Consider the following 12,873-nt stretch of genomic DNA (forward strand, 5'->3'; position numbering starts at 1 on the left):
GACGACGACGACGACGACTCTGGAAGCGGGCAGCGAGCAGAAGAGGAGGTCGGCATCCCGGAGCATGAGGCCACGAGGAGCGCCGCGAGAGGAAGGGTTGAAATCTTCCTCCCTTTTCGCTCGCGGCTGAAGCGAGAGCTAGAGAGGTCCGAGCAATGGCGGCGGGGGTCTGCCACGCGCGGGTGGCTCGTGGACACGGGGGGTCCGGAGGAGGGGGGTAAAAAAGGGGGGTCCACTTCCGCCGGACGGGGGCGCGTCTGCGCAGCAGCGGGCGGCGCCAGCGCTGCTCCTTGGGATCGATCGGCGAGCGCCTCCGAGAGGTCCGGCGCATGCGCCCTCGAGGGAGAGGGTGCACCGAAAGCGAGGGTGAGGGGCGTCGCGCCAGCGACGCTTCAGAAATCCTGCAGTGCCGGTATGCGACGGTCCAAGACCACCCGTCTGCGGGTGCTGCGGCCAGGGCCCTGCCAGAGACGAGCCGCAGGACTCTGAAGGGGAGTAGTAGCCCGCCCCAGCGAGAGAGCCCCCCGCAGGACTTGGCGCCTTAGGTTTCCCCCCCTTCCTTCTTTGTGTTTAGGGTTCCCCCGTCCCCCGATTCTTCCCCCCGTTCGTTCGCTGGTTCGGCCGGGTGCTCCCGTTCGCCGCGGAAACTTGCTTGCCTCCCTTGATCCCTCCGCCGCCAGCACTCGGGCTCCATCTTCAGGCCATCCTCCGGGGCCTCGCTTCCCGCCGCCGCTCCTGCTGCTTCTGCTGCTGCTTGCTTCGGCTACTGGTGCTCAGTGCGCGCGCGCGTGCGTGGCCCGCTCTTTCCTGTCCCCCGCCTAAGTTGCCTTCTGTTTGCGTTGTGCGTCCGTCAATCTCGGTCGCTGGTTTCGTTACCCCGGTCCCGTAGGCTCGTCACCCGAGCAGCGGCCTGTCCCGTCGTCCGGCGGGCACACGCATCGACCCCCGTGTCTCTCGCCTGCGCCCCGCTTGGAAGCCCGAGAGCAGCTCACTCCCCGGTTCCGCCGCACCACTTTTCGCCTGGGTTCGTATACCGTTCGGTTCCTTGCGTTTTAAGACTTGGTTTATGCAAGACTCGGTGTCATCTCTTGAGTTGTTCTAGTCTTGCCTGTTGCACGATTACTTCTCCTTCCCCGCAACCCCGCCGTACAGTCCCCGCACTACGTGACAATCGCCCCCACCAGAGTTTCAACCGGTGGCTTCTCTCCCCGAGTCTCTGTCGAGGCCCGCAGCGGTCGACCGAAAGCCGGCGCGCCACGGGGCTCTCTTGCACACGAATCGGCCGCGTCAGTGAGCGCTAGGGACACTCGTTCGCACCGGGACTCGATCAACCCAAGAGCGTGCTCGGGTGTACAGCCGAAGCCGGGACTCGCCAGCGTCGTCGACCGTGCGCCGCCGTGTCATGTGATCCTGCCCCTCTCCTGCAGTCGTCAGCAGCACGAGGCGTGACACCGCCGCTCGCTCGACGAAAGCAGCAGCAGCGTGACCACGACGCAGGAGGACGCGCAGGAAGACGGCGGCGAGGACGACGGAGGCGGCCTGACCGACGACCAGCGAACAACTCGCGAGAGCGCCATGCCGCAGACCGGGGTCGCCTGAGGGCCCTTACCGCGGGGCCCACGCCACGGACTAGGTGCGCACAGCGCCTCCCTCGAGCAAGCCGAACGTTCCGACCCGCGCAGCCGACGGAATTCGAAAACCGGTCCACGAAGCAAAACGCCGCGTCCATCCTCTTTCTGAGCAGCGTGACGCGCATCCAAGAGGAACAAGTCTCGCAAGGCCTCGAGTCCCATCCTTAGTTCCCTTGGTGCGAAGAAGAACCGTGAAGCCGAGCAGGGCTCCCTCCGGAGTCGAGCCGCACACACAAGCGCACCCGCCTGGTCGGAGCCACTCGGAAAAAAAAAAAAAAAGCTGCGCACGGCATACACACACACGCACACCCCCCTTCGTCTTTCGAACACCCTCCCCTTCTCGACTCTTTATCGCTTTGTTTCGGGGGCACGCGTTGCGAGCCCCCATCGCCGTTCTTGAAAAAAAAGTGCACCTTCTCGCTGTCCCCCTACAGGAAGTGATCGGCGAGCGCCTCGTCATCGCCGACCGCTTTCTCTTCTGAATCCCCGTCTTTTTCACACCTCACCGTTTTCTCGAAGAATCCGAGTTCTCACTGGCTTTCGTGCTTGCGACAGAGCAGAGTCATCCCCCTCGCACTCGCAAGAAGAGAGAAGCCCAAGCTGAGCCGCAGATGTTTACGTCCAGCCCGGTCGCTGAAGGTGTCTTGACCGCCAAATCCTGCAAACCGCACGCTGAGCGCATTCTCTATCTGAGCAGCCAGTGACGCGCTCCCTAGGAAAAAAAAAGCGCAGCCGCACGCGAGGGACCTTTCAACTTGAGCACGCGTCTCCGGAAGATTTTTCTTGCACAGCGAAAGTTTCACACGCAGGCTGACGGTATTTTTGAGATGAGACAAGCGATGGCGTTCAGTTGCTGGTCCTTCGTTCTCTTCGTGGCCGTCGCTGTCACCAGTGCCGGTCGGGATAATGGTCCAGCCCCCCTGCAGCCGGGGTGAGTCCTTCACCATCCTCTGTTTGCGAGCGTGTCTTGTGGCGACGATAAAACAGCACGTGTAGTCCAGGACAAATTAGAGCTTAGTGGGAGATATCTCGACTTGAAACGTCTCAAGTTGACAAGCTCTGGTGGTCCTTGTAACTGTCACATCATTGTAATTCATTCAAAGTTTGGCGTGCAGTAACAAAGATCCAATTGGGTAGGTGCGGACTGTACAATTTCCTAAAATATATTAATGAACGCCTTTCACTTCTTGCCGCCTTGTTTTTAGATGTACCGTTACCTTTGTGTTTGTCCATGACTGCACGTGACAGATGAATGCTTAGGAAAAAGCCCACAGATTTTATTTTAAATGCGTTAAAGGAGCATCTGGAATACCTACTCAGATCCAAAGAGTGAAATTGAAGAGACTAAATTGCATAAATTTAATGAGCTGTCCATGTAAAGTCTTAGACGCAACTTCGTGCAATATCATGTTTAAATGCTTCAACATGCAAGTTGCTGATGAAGTTGGTGTAGTATAATGTATGTGTTGTTTTATGAGATCAGTAGCTATGTTACTCTTTTGTAGCAGCATTCGCGAATGTCTTCTGATACCTACATGGAATAGAGTGAACATTTTGAGGAAATGTTTCCTGATAGCAATTTTTACCTTTATGAAGTCTCTACGAGTTTACATTGAGCATGCAGAGAATGGAGAAAAACGATTACGAGTAGGCCGTCGCTTGAACGTTACCGATCTGTCATGTCGTTTGTTTCTTTGTAATGTTCGACCCTGTGGCTGTGAAAACATTGCTACTCAATACAACACAGCACATCTAACAAGAAAAGAAAGCAGCTTTAAGCCAAAATGTTTTTCTCTTTGAACAACAATTAGGTCAATGACATAATAAATGCATTTGTGAGGGAGCCACAACTATCACCGCAGCAAGACGAAGGTTTGTTAATAAAAATTGATGGTATAGTGCAATTATGACACATTGGCCAAAAATTATTCTGACTGGGTGTTTTTAAAGAAAATCTATCAACATCTATAAATGTTGTTCCTTGTTCACGCTTCTTCATTGTCTTGAAAACGTCTAAAATGTTTTTGGTTTCTGATATAAATGGTTGCGACGATGCAGCAAGTATCGGGGTCAGCGCAGACCATCATTGTTGCTCACCCATCGGGACTCGCAGTAATTGTAGCAACCGCAGAAGTAATCACTTTTGTTCCCAGGGAAGGCTGAAGTAAATAATCTTGTCGACTGCTTCTGTCAGTGTTATAGCTCATCGATGCCCTAGCCAATAATGGCAACGGCGCTGGAACTGCACGTTTTCCACACACGGCGAGTTGCTTCGTTTACGTATGCGAACTTTTCAGGAGAAGTTTGCAGAATATTTGGTTGTACATTATGAATCATCTTTCTTATTGAATTTCTCTGCCCTCCTGGACAACGATCAGTGCCCATTTCACTTTCAATGTCTCTACAGAAATGAAATGGACGAGTGCGTTGCCATAGGACGTCATTACGAATCTATTGCTGACGATCTCAAGCCTCATCATTAAAGCTAAAAAATGAAAAAGTTATTATGTTAATCGGGCCCAATTATAGTAAGCTATCACTCAAATAGCTCCTTAGCTATTATTAGTGCACTTGAATTTTCGTAGAAGTAGTGTCAAAATGCTGCGGCGCTGGTCATGCTTTAAGAAGCATAGCCTTCATAAAAAAAAGCGTGCAAAGCGCACTTTTTAGACATCTAGATGACTGTGGAACAGTAGAACTGGGCCTACGTGACACTTGTGGCGTGAGAAGGCTTGGAGCTTTGGAGTGCCCTGGAGTTCCACTTGTAGCAGCGTGAGGGCGCTAGGAGCAACATATTTGGGGCGACGCCATCTAGGCCCAGGGAAACTATTAATGAAGTGTCAGGCAATACTTAACTTACTGAATCTTGCCAAGTGTCCATCTTGTTGAAGAATTTAGCTTACGCATATTTCTGGCTTTTTAGCATAAGCACAATAGGCGATATGCAGAACCTGCAAGTGCGATCCAAGATGGCAGACCTCAGGCTAAAATAGTAAATAAGGACTCAGCGCTCAGACTTGCTACATTACTCCTGCTGCCCTCCGTTCTTTGCAGCATACAAGATTTCGCAGCACGTATCTTGGCTTTAACGATACTACTAGCATGAGCTCGGTCGTATTGGTTAGCACAAGGTGGGGATAAGGCAGCTTACGGAATTTTGCAAATCGTCGGGCAGTTTTGAGCGCAGGTCAAATGCCTCCTTTTTGACCACCAATGTTTCTGTAGAATGTCTACAGTGAACTAATGAAGCTTAGCATGTAGAATGTCGGTGTACCTCACGAATTTTTGACCAATGGCTCGCATCTCTAAATATCTGCGAGGCTGCTGTCGTAGAACGCGTTACGTAACTTTTTCTTGTACTGATCGATGTCGACGCTCTAGCCATACTACGTCAAGCACCACGAAATGTGCAAGTGTTCAGAAAGAAAAAATACAAGGAATAAATGCGGAAGTTACATCCGACCACTCGCGGAACTTTACGACCGTATCTATTTCTCACTGCGGTGTGCACGTGCCATATGCTTCCACAGGCGTGAGCTGTAGTTTTGCTTTACGCAATCTAAACTTAAGTACTATGCTGAATTTCGAGAATTTTGAAGCTGAACAGATAAAACGTGGCATTAACGTCATTATAGTGGCACAAGAACCAAACGTGTGCTCAGGCTCTTCGCCTTGAACCTAGGGGCACAGATTCACGCAGCTATTCACTGCCCTCATCAGACCCAATTTAATCTTAGTCGCACAGTATTTATCATACTCCATTCTTACTGTCAACTGGTCTGTCACGAAACTGAAAAACGAATTTGTGAGGATGTGAGGTTTGGTGGTGAGCGCGCGGTACCGTGATAAAGCTCGCGCAAAGGGGGGGGGGGGGGGGGGGGGGGGAAGATGAGCGTGTCGCCTCCACTAGCCCGACTGTGGCTGCACATGGTTGTCCGCGCGGTTTAGATCATTCATGGCCCGCGCGCACTGTCTTGAAGGTAATCTCCGGGCGGATACAAGTACTGGGCGAGGTGAGATGGCTGGTTGCTTCATGTGCGCTGTCTTGTCTTGCGCCTAGTACTAGAGGTTACATAATCTCAAGTTCCACAGATGCGTTGAAGTGATAGGCGACACGAAGCATTCGTCCCTCATCCCTGTGCACTTCAAGAACTGCAGCAGCAAGCGAATTGCTTTTTGCACTAGCGACGGAGGCGGTCATGGTGAAAGGACGGTCGTCTCAGAAAATAACCTAAAGTTGAGTCACCTTTAGGTGGTGTGGAAAAAAAGGCCCTCCGTCTCGTGCAGATGACAGGCGAACAACAGGTGCATGATGGATTCTTGACATCTGTAAGAGTCGCTCGTTGGTTGATTCGCCATTTCAATGCGGAAAGAATATATGTTCATAAATGTCATCGCAGCCATAGGCGGTACAGGAAAAAGCATTAAAATGCTTGTATTTTCGTGCGAGCAAACACAGTTTTCTTGCAGCGTGTGTTGAAGCCCAAGGTAGAAGAAGCATCTGGGTGCCTTCGCAGGTGGACCAGGCAACTCGATCAGCGAAGTAGTTACCGATGATGCCACAATTACGTGGAAGCCACCAAATTATTATGTTATTATGCCCTTTTTGCCAAACACGATGATTCATTGCTCTTCTTTTTGACAGCCTTGCTCGCACATTCTGTGACGAAAAGCGGATTTGAGACCCCCCCCCGCTCAGGAGTTGTTTTACATATACAAAGCGCGGCCCCATTTGTGCGCTCGTTTATATGTTACACAGTTGATAGCGGCACGGAGGGCGTCACCGTGAATATCTTTTTGTACAAATGAATCCAATCGTGACCTGTTTCGCTGGAATCGCCACAGCAGCTGCTGATCTGAAAGGCTAGCTGGAACCAGTGTTATAAATATCTGCAAATTATCTCTGTGTTTTGTGCAATAATAGCAATGTCAAATGCTCAAGACCCAGTGGCAAGTAATCGGCCTTTCTTGGAGTTCTGGGAATAGCCAAGTATACATTTGAAAGATCAACGTTTTTCCACTCCTGCACAATTTAACAGAACAGTTAATGATGATGTTGATGAGCAATAGTCAGCTGCAAAAATGAAGCTTGATGTCTCTGCGCTGGCAGGGCAACCAGGTTATGGTCCTTATTCTTTGAAAAACGACAGATGTGGCACTCTAAAGGAGTCAACAGCTACGTTTGTTAGAATCAGATGGTGTCTGGCTTGTTTTTCTTGTTGAAGCGCATCAAGGTAGCACGATACATGGGCGTAATGCTTGACCCTCAGTATTCTTCTGAGCTCGAGTATTGGTTTTAGATGTACTCGACAAAATGTATACACACTGTAAGGCAGAAATCCCAGGAACAGTGCCCTGCACAGCAGCAACATCGATTGTAAAGGTATCCCATGTTTCTCGGCAAAGGCATTTTGCTCCTAAGCAATGGCAGAAGGCTCTTTAAGATAGCCGCACTGAGGAAATCACAACAGGTTACGACCAGTGACGACGTTGAGGAAGCGATGAGTTTTGACATCATTGTTAGAGGGGCACGCGGACGGTAAAACATAATAAGCCAAAGCGCCAGCTAACCACAGGTAGCTTCACGACTAGAGACTTTGTGAACCGGATTCACGCTCAGATAAATGCAGTGCCTGGAATTATCCTTTCAGCACCATGGGGGGCAATAATTCCATTTTTTTGTATAACTTTTGCACTGTATACTCGGGGACAACCTAATAATCCCGTACAAGCTACAACCACAAAACCAAACTGCCACTTGCTCTCTGTACTTCCGCGGTCCAGAACATAGCTCACTGAGAAACGACAAATTTGAAAAAAGTTCGCCTCTGCTGTGACATCATGAAAATGCGTAAAGTTAATTGGCTGACGCATCTAAAACAAATTATTATTGAGTTTTAGATCAGTATATTTGTCACTACATTCTTGGGTTGTAACCGAATGTAGAGAATCGAAACTAAAATACACTTTGTTCACATTGAGCGCACTCATTCAAAACTGCACATTGTTGAGTCGCTCCGTATGTATTTTACAAAGGCAAGACCTATTCTGGCTGAAAATGAGGCCGATATCAATCGCACTGCGTCGGTGCTTTTGTGATCATTTTAATGGTGAGTTATTTGGTCGCTCGTGCACCATGGGACTCAAGAAAGTACTCGTCCCATTATTTTTTTCTGCAACAGACGCCTTATATTGCCTTTACCATATTGCTACTATCTTCGGACTGCCAGCCTTCGATGCTGCCGAGCAGCTTTGCAATATGAAGTCGAACATGCGAGTGGACGGAATCAAACGCGGGTAACTATTGATGTCTCCTACATTAGGCCATGTTGTGATTCCAGTGTCCTTGGTCTAACGAAGACAAATCCCATTGTCGAAACGTTTGCTCCAATGAGATTCCTTATTCGAGCACTGTTTATAAATGTGGATTCTTTGTCACCTTGCCGTTTCTAGATCCACATACATATTGCTAGACGTCGCAAAATGAAATGCATATCACTCATTGTCGTAGGACCTAAATGGCACAGATCACTCACTCTAATAAGGTTTCGTAATACTACAATGCAAGGCAAGCTTTAACTTCCGTAATTCTTAAACACGGTCTTGAGATCTACGTCATCCTTCATTTTTATTTTACATTTAGCCCCCATTCAATTCTTTCCGCATTCCTACCCCATCTACCAAAGCAGAAAAGATGCATGACCTTCACCTGTCTTCTAGTGCTATAAGTGGTGCTACTGTGGTTACTCCTACTGTAATTACTGTTGTATGAAAAACTAGTATCAAAGAAGCATATCTACGAGCTAGTTATTGTAGACGCGTGCTGGCAGGTAGGCAAGATGGTACAGTAATAGATCATGCAAGCGGCCCGCCATAACTTAGTCGCTTTTCTGCGATCGGGTGTCTCCCTCAAATCGCGCCCTAAAATTATTAATGATAATTGGAACTTAAGTCCCAAAGCTGCTTAGCAGGCCGCAAGATACGTTGTAGTCGGAATTTCCCTTAACAATTTTTGACCCCCACGGCTTCCTTCTTGAGCATCTGCATCAAGTACTCGAGTACTTTTTTCATTTCTATCTATCTATCTATCTATCTATCTATCTAATAATCTATATATATATATATATATATATATATATATATATATAATCTACTCTAATCTATTAATCTCATCTACTTTAATCTATTAATGTAATCTAATCTATTAATCTCATCTACTTTAATCTAATAATGTAATCTAATCTATTAATCTCATCTACTTTAATCTATTTAGCTAGCTAGATTCTAGCTACGTAAGAAGCTTCCCGCAGATATCCCCTACTTAAATATCAGGACGAGTACCGGTACGAATGAGTTTCAGAGGGTGGCGTATGGGAACAGGGTGATTCAACGCCAGCAGCCAGCGAGAGTATCAAATTAAATGAGCAGCGATGAAGAGGAGAAGGGAGGCTGGCCGCGATAAGCAGGTGTAATATTTCAACTAGAGGCATGCGGGGCTCCAGTTATAAATAGCACATTTCTGGCGGAAGCTGCAGCGCGGTAACGCGAGGCGTGCAGGTTAGCCGCATGGTGCATGCGCTGTGTCGTCGGCGACCTCGCTTTCTCCGGACATTGGCGCTGCGTGCGGGCGGCGGCGAGGTTCAATTAAGAGACGCGTAAACGAATACTCTGCGCACACGGCAAGCGGCTTTGACGCACGTTCTACCGTCAGCGGATATCCTTACAGCCAAAGCAGGGACGTTGCGTCGGTGCGCATGGAAAGGCGCTACGCGAACGCCGATATACTCTATGCTTCCCTTTCCTTTTTCGCGGGCCTTCCTCGCACGCAACCTTCTTTTGCGTCCTATCCTCTTTCATCTCTTCATTAAGTGTTCGCGTCTGTTATATTTTTAGGTGCGCTTTCATCATATAGCCATGTTTAACGTGTGTCCAAACTACGGCAACAAGATTTACAGCGTGTTAAAGTAGAAGTCATTGTAAAAACGGGTTTCCACTCGGATACATCTACGTATTTTATTGCTGATCTCAAAGTTCCTTTATTACGCTGTGAATAATGGATTCTGGCAGGTGTTGAACGATCCGTTATTGCATCAGAAATTGAGTTTTTCGGGAACGTGTGCTTCGAAGAGATCGATGATGAAGGTAGTTGTATGATGAAATATGGAAAGAGCTGAATGTTTTTAGTAAACCTTAATCAAGGGAAGTCACTCAATATTTGCTGTCTCTGTAACTTCACTTTCCTGCCATTTTCTACGCCCCTGGTTCACGTCTCGCTACGTTAATAATTTATGGCGGCCAAAATACTAATCACGGTTTGCTGCATGTATACATAGCGTTTATGTCAAAATTGTGTACAAGAAAAGAAATGTATAGAAAACCCACACCTTCCAAACCCTCCCGAAATTTACATAAAATTTATAAATTTGGGCCCCTTTTAGGATTTTACGAATCTTGCGCCAGGTTTAACGAAAAATAAACTCTGTTCGCGAAAAATGCGTCACGCTCCTCCCCTTCCTCTCGATGTCGTGTCCAGGGGATTTTACGAATGTTAAAATTCACAGGTTGGCAGGTATGGAAGAACCCGTCTCATGATGACTGTCGAAGTAATGGGATTAGCCTTTAAACAGCCTAATGAACACCGTATTGCTGAAGGCACCTTTATCGACAATCTGTAGTTGGAAAAGTAGGCTAAAAAACGGTAATCGCGTTAATAAACCCACGCACCACAGCACCACAACAAATAGCAGCGTCTACAAGTTCAAACGCAAAAAAAAGAAAAAAAAAGAACGAAGCTTCACTAAACGCGGCCTCCTAACTGCAGCCAGTTTTGTACCATTGGCACTGTAGAACTGGGCTTCAGCATATTCTCTCGTCCGACGTTGAAAGATGGCAAATCTCTATCGCTGAAAGGTTGCAATCAAGATGACACAAATACAAGTGAAACATGCTGTGCTATTTTTTCTTGCGAGCTTTATGCACCGTTCAAGAATGATGGCGAATTCATGGTAAGGCAAATGGCACGGCTGCCGTTTTCCTACACCATTGTTTATTTGTGCACATGCAGTATCTACTCTATATACTTTTGATGAGAGGCCAACGCAAAATCTTAACTCGTCTTGCATTTTGCACATGCATACTCGAAGCTCGCTACTTGTTTGGTTCTCCTCAGCAACTGAATTTTCTACTCTGAGCTTCACAAACTCGATTCATTTGTTTCTGCCAGTGCACTTGTGTTTAGAGGAAGAGACTGATTGATAACACTAGAGGGGAGTTGGTGTCGTTGTGCGCGTGCATGGCAATGAGTGTTCTCCAATACACCAGGGATAGTGCGCCCGCAGGTCTCGCCAACTCCCGTAACATTTCTGCGAGAAGCCCAATTCGGTAACGCATGATGAAATATTGGCCACGAAAAATACGGTCAAGCAGTGCATTTCCCGGCTTAGACAGTCTGTCTATGTGAACCAGAAGCAACACCGTCACCGCTAACACCCCACATAAACAAAATAAGCTGGGTGAATAACCTCGCGGCACGTCACAGCCTCCTTTCGGAGAAAGCAGTACGCTTTATTGTTGGTCCAAATGGGCTCCATAGTTAAATTTTTGATCACATGCCGTAATCTAGGTGACTGGACATCACCGTATTTATTTATTTATTTATTTATTTATTTATTTATTTATTTATTTATTTATTTATTTATTTATTTATTTATTTATTTATATTAGTACTAGTCCTTTAACTATCCTCAAGGACTCGTTGCCGCAAAATACAACACCCAGCTTAAGCGATGCTGAAATGTAAATGGTAGGCAACCCACCCTTTTGAATTTATTTCATCGTCTGGTAAACTGAACCTACAGATAAAAGAAGCCTATTTCCTATTCCGCAAGTATAATCTTCATCTAGCATCCGTTTCTTGGTTGTTTCCCTTGCAGTTGCCTTGTTGCCTGTAAAGGGTGCACCACCCTGCGCACGCTTGCTCCAGCAAAAGCCCGCCTACCAAAGAAACAGTAGTGGAAGTGTTATTGTGCCGTAACAGCTGCAGCTTTTTATTGCGACAGCACTTATATGAACACTCCTATCGAATCTCCAGCGTCGCCGTGATGTTCCGCATGAAGTTTAATTTCGATAAGATCCTATCGCGCCCCGATCGGCCGTATGCGGCGGGTGCGAGAGAAAGCGTGCGACGATGAGCCGAGAGGGATGGTGGCTTGTTGCGTGCCGTATTCCCGCGCATCCAATGTTGGAGGTGACGTGATCAAACGCGTGTTAGGAGGGGGGAGGAGGTTTCTGAGCACGTGGTAATGTGATCAAGCGCGCGTGGGGCGAGGAGTGGGGGTGCAGGTGAGCGCGCGTCTTCTCCTCTAGCGGGGCGGTCGTTGCGCATGGCTGTCCGCCGTATCTTGGAGGTAATGTGTGGCGGGTGCAAAGACTAAGGGTGAGCGGAGACTGGCTGGTGGTTTCGTGTGTGCTGTTTTTCCCGCGCGCCTAGTGTTGGAGTTCGCGTAATCCCAAGTTTCCTAGACGCACGAAACGTTTGCCACCCGCTGCCGGTGCTCTTCATCTGGCTAGTGTTGGGACTGCGAGTGTTCGTGGTCATCGAGTGAGATCTGTCCGTGTTTGTCTGTGCGCGCGTGACATCATGCTTGGTAATTTAAATAATAAGCAAATAATTTGCTGCCACTCATAGCGCCGACATAACTCCGAACCTAATTCCTATGGTTGTCTAATACTTTGCTATCGCTGTCAATGCTTCGCCTTTCGGGCGAGAATGATACTTTTTTTATTATTTTAAATTGATTGATTGGTTATATTGAAAGAAAAAATACTTGAATCGTATGAGACACGGCTTTCGTTAGCAGCCACACTATATGTCCCGGAAACAGTTCCGGTGGAAAGTGGTGACGTTTTACCAGTAAATCTTGCATCAAAATGTGCCCGAATCTGCTAGGAGAAGCCTAGTTTCTTAATGCAGCGGTGTTATTATCAAGTTTTTTTTTTATGTACAGTAACATATTTTGTGCGTTCTAAGCAAATGGCACCATTCACCGTAAAATTATACCAGTGTGTGTAAGTATTCACTCGAACCCACCCTCTCTGCGGTCCCAATGGCAGATATGTTTTAGCTTTGCAGTAGTGAGAACAGTTTCGCTGCCTCAAATCTCCTCCTTAGGAGTAGAGTGTGCCAATCTGTGGGCGTAAGTCCAGTAATTCTACCAGGTAGGAATGTATTACCGCTCACCTA

General features: G+C 47.7%; 1 protein-coding gene across 2 annotated transcripts in view; it reads left to right on the forward strand.

Annotated features, from left to right (window-relative positions):
- Window positions 1-420: 420 nt before the first annotated feature.
- LOC119449972 (gamma-aminobutyric acid receptor subunit beta) overlaps window positions 421-12,873 on the forward strand; it is a 214,093-nt gene continuing 201,640 nt past the window's right edge. For both annotated transcript variants that reach the window (XM_037713296.2, XM_049665557.1), the window contains exon 1: window positions 421-2,562. In XM_037713296.2, coding sequence (XP_037569224.1) covers window positions 2,459-2,562 — 104 coding nt within the window. In that variant the 5' untranslated portion in view covers window positions 421-2,458. The remainder of the gene's footprint in view (window positions 2,563-12,873) is intronic.

The sequence above is a fragment of the Dermacentor silvarum genome, chromosome 4 (assembly GCF_013339745.2).
Source record: "Dermacentor silvarum isolate Dsil-2018 chromosome 4, BIME_Dsil_1.4, whole genome shotgun sequence".
NCBI classification, from domain to species: domain Eukaryota; kingdom Metazoa; phylum Arthropoda; class Arachnida; order Ixodida; family Ixodidae; genus Dermacentor; species Dermacentor silvarum.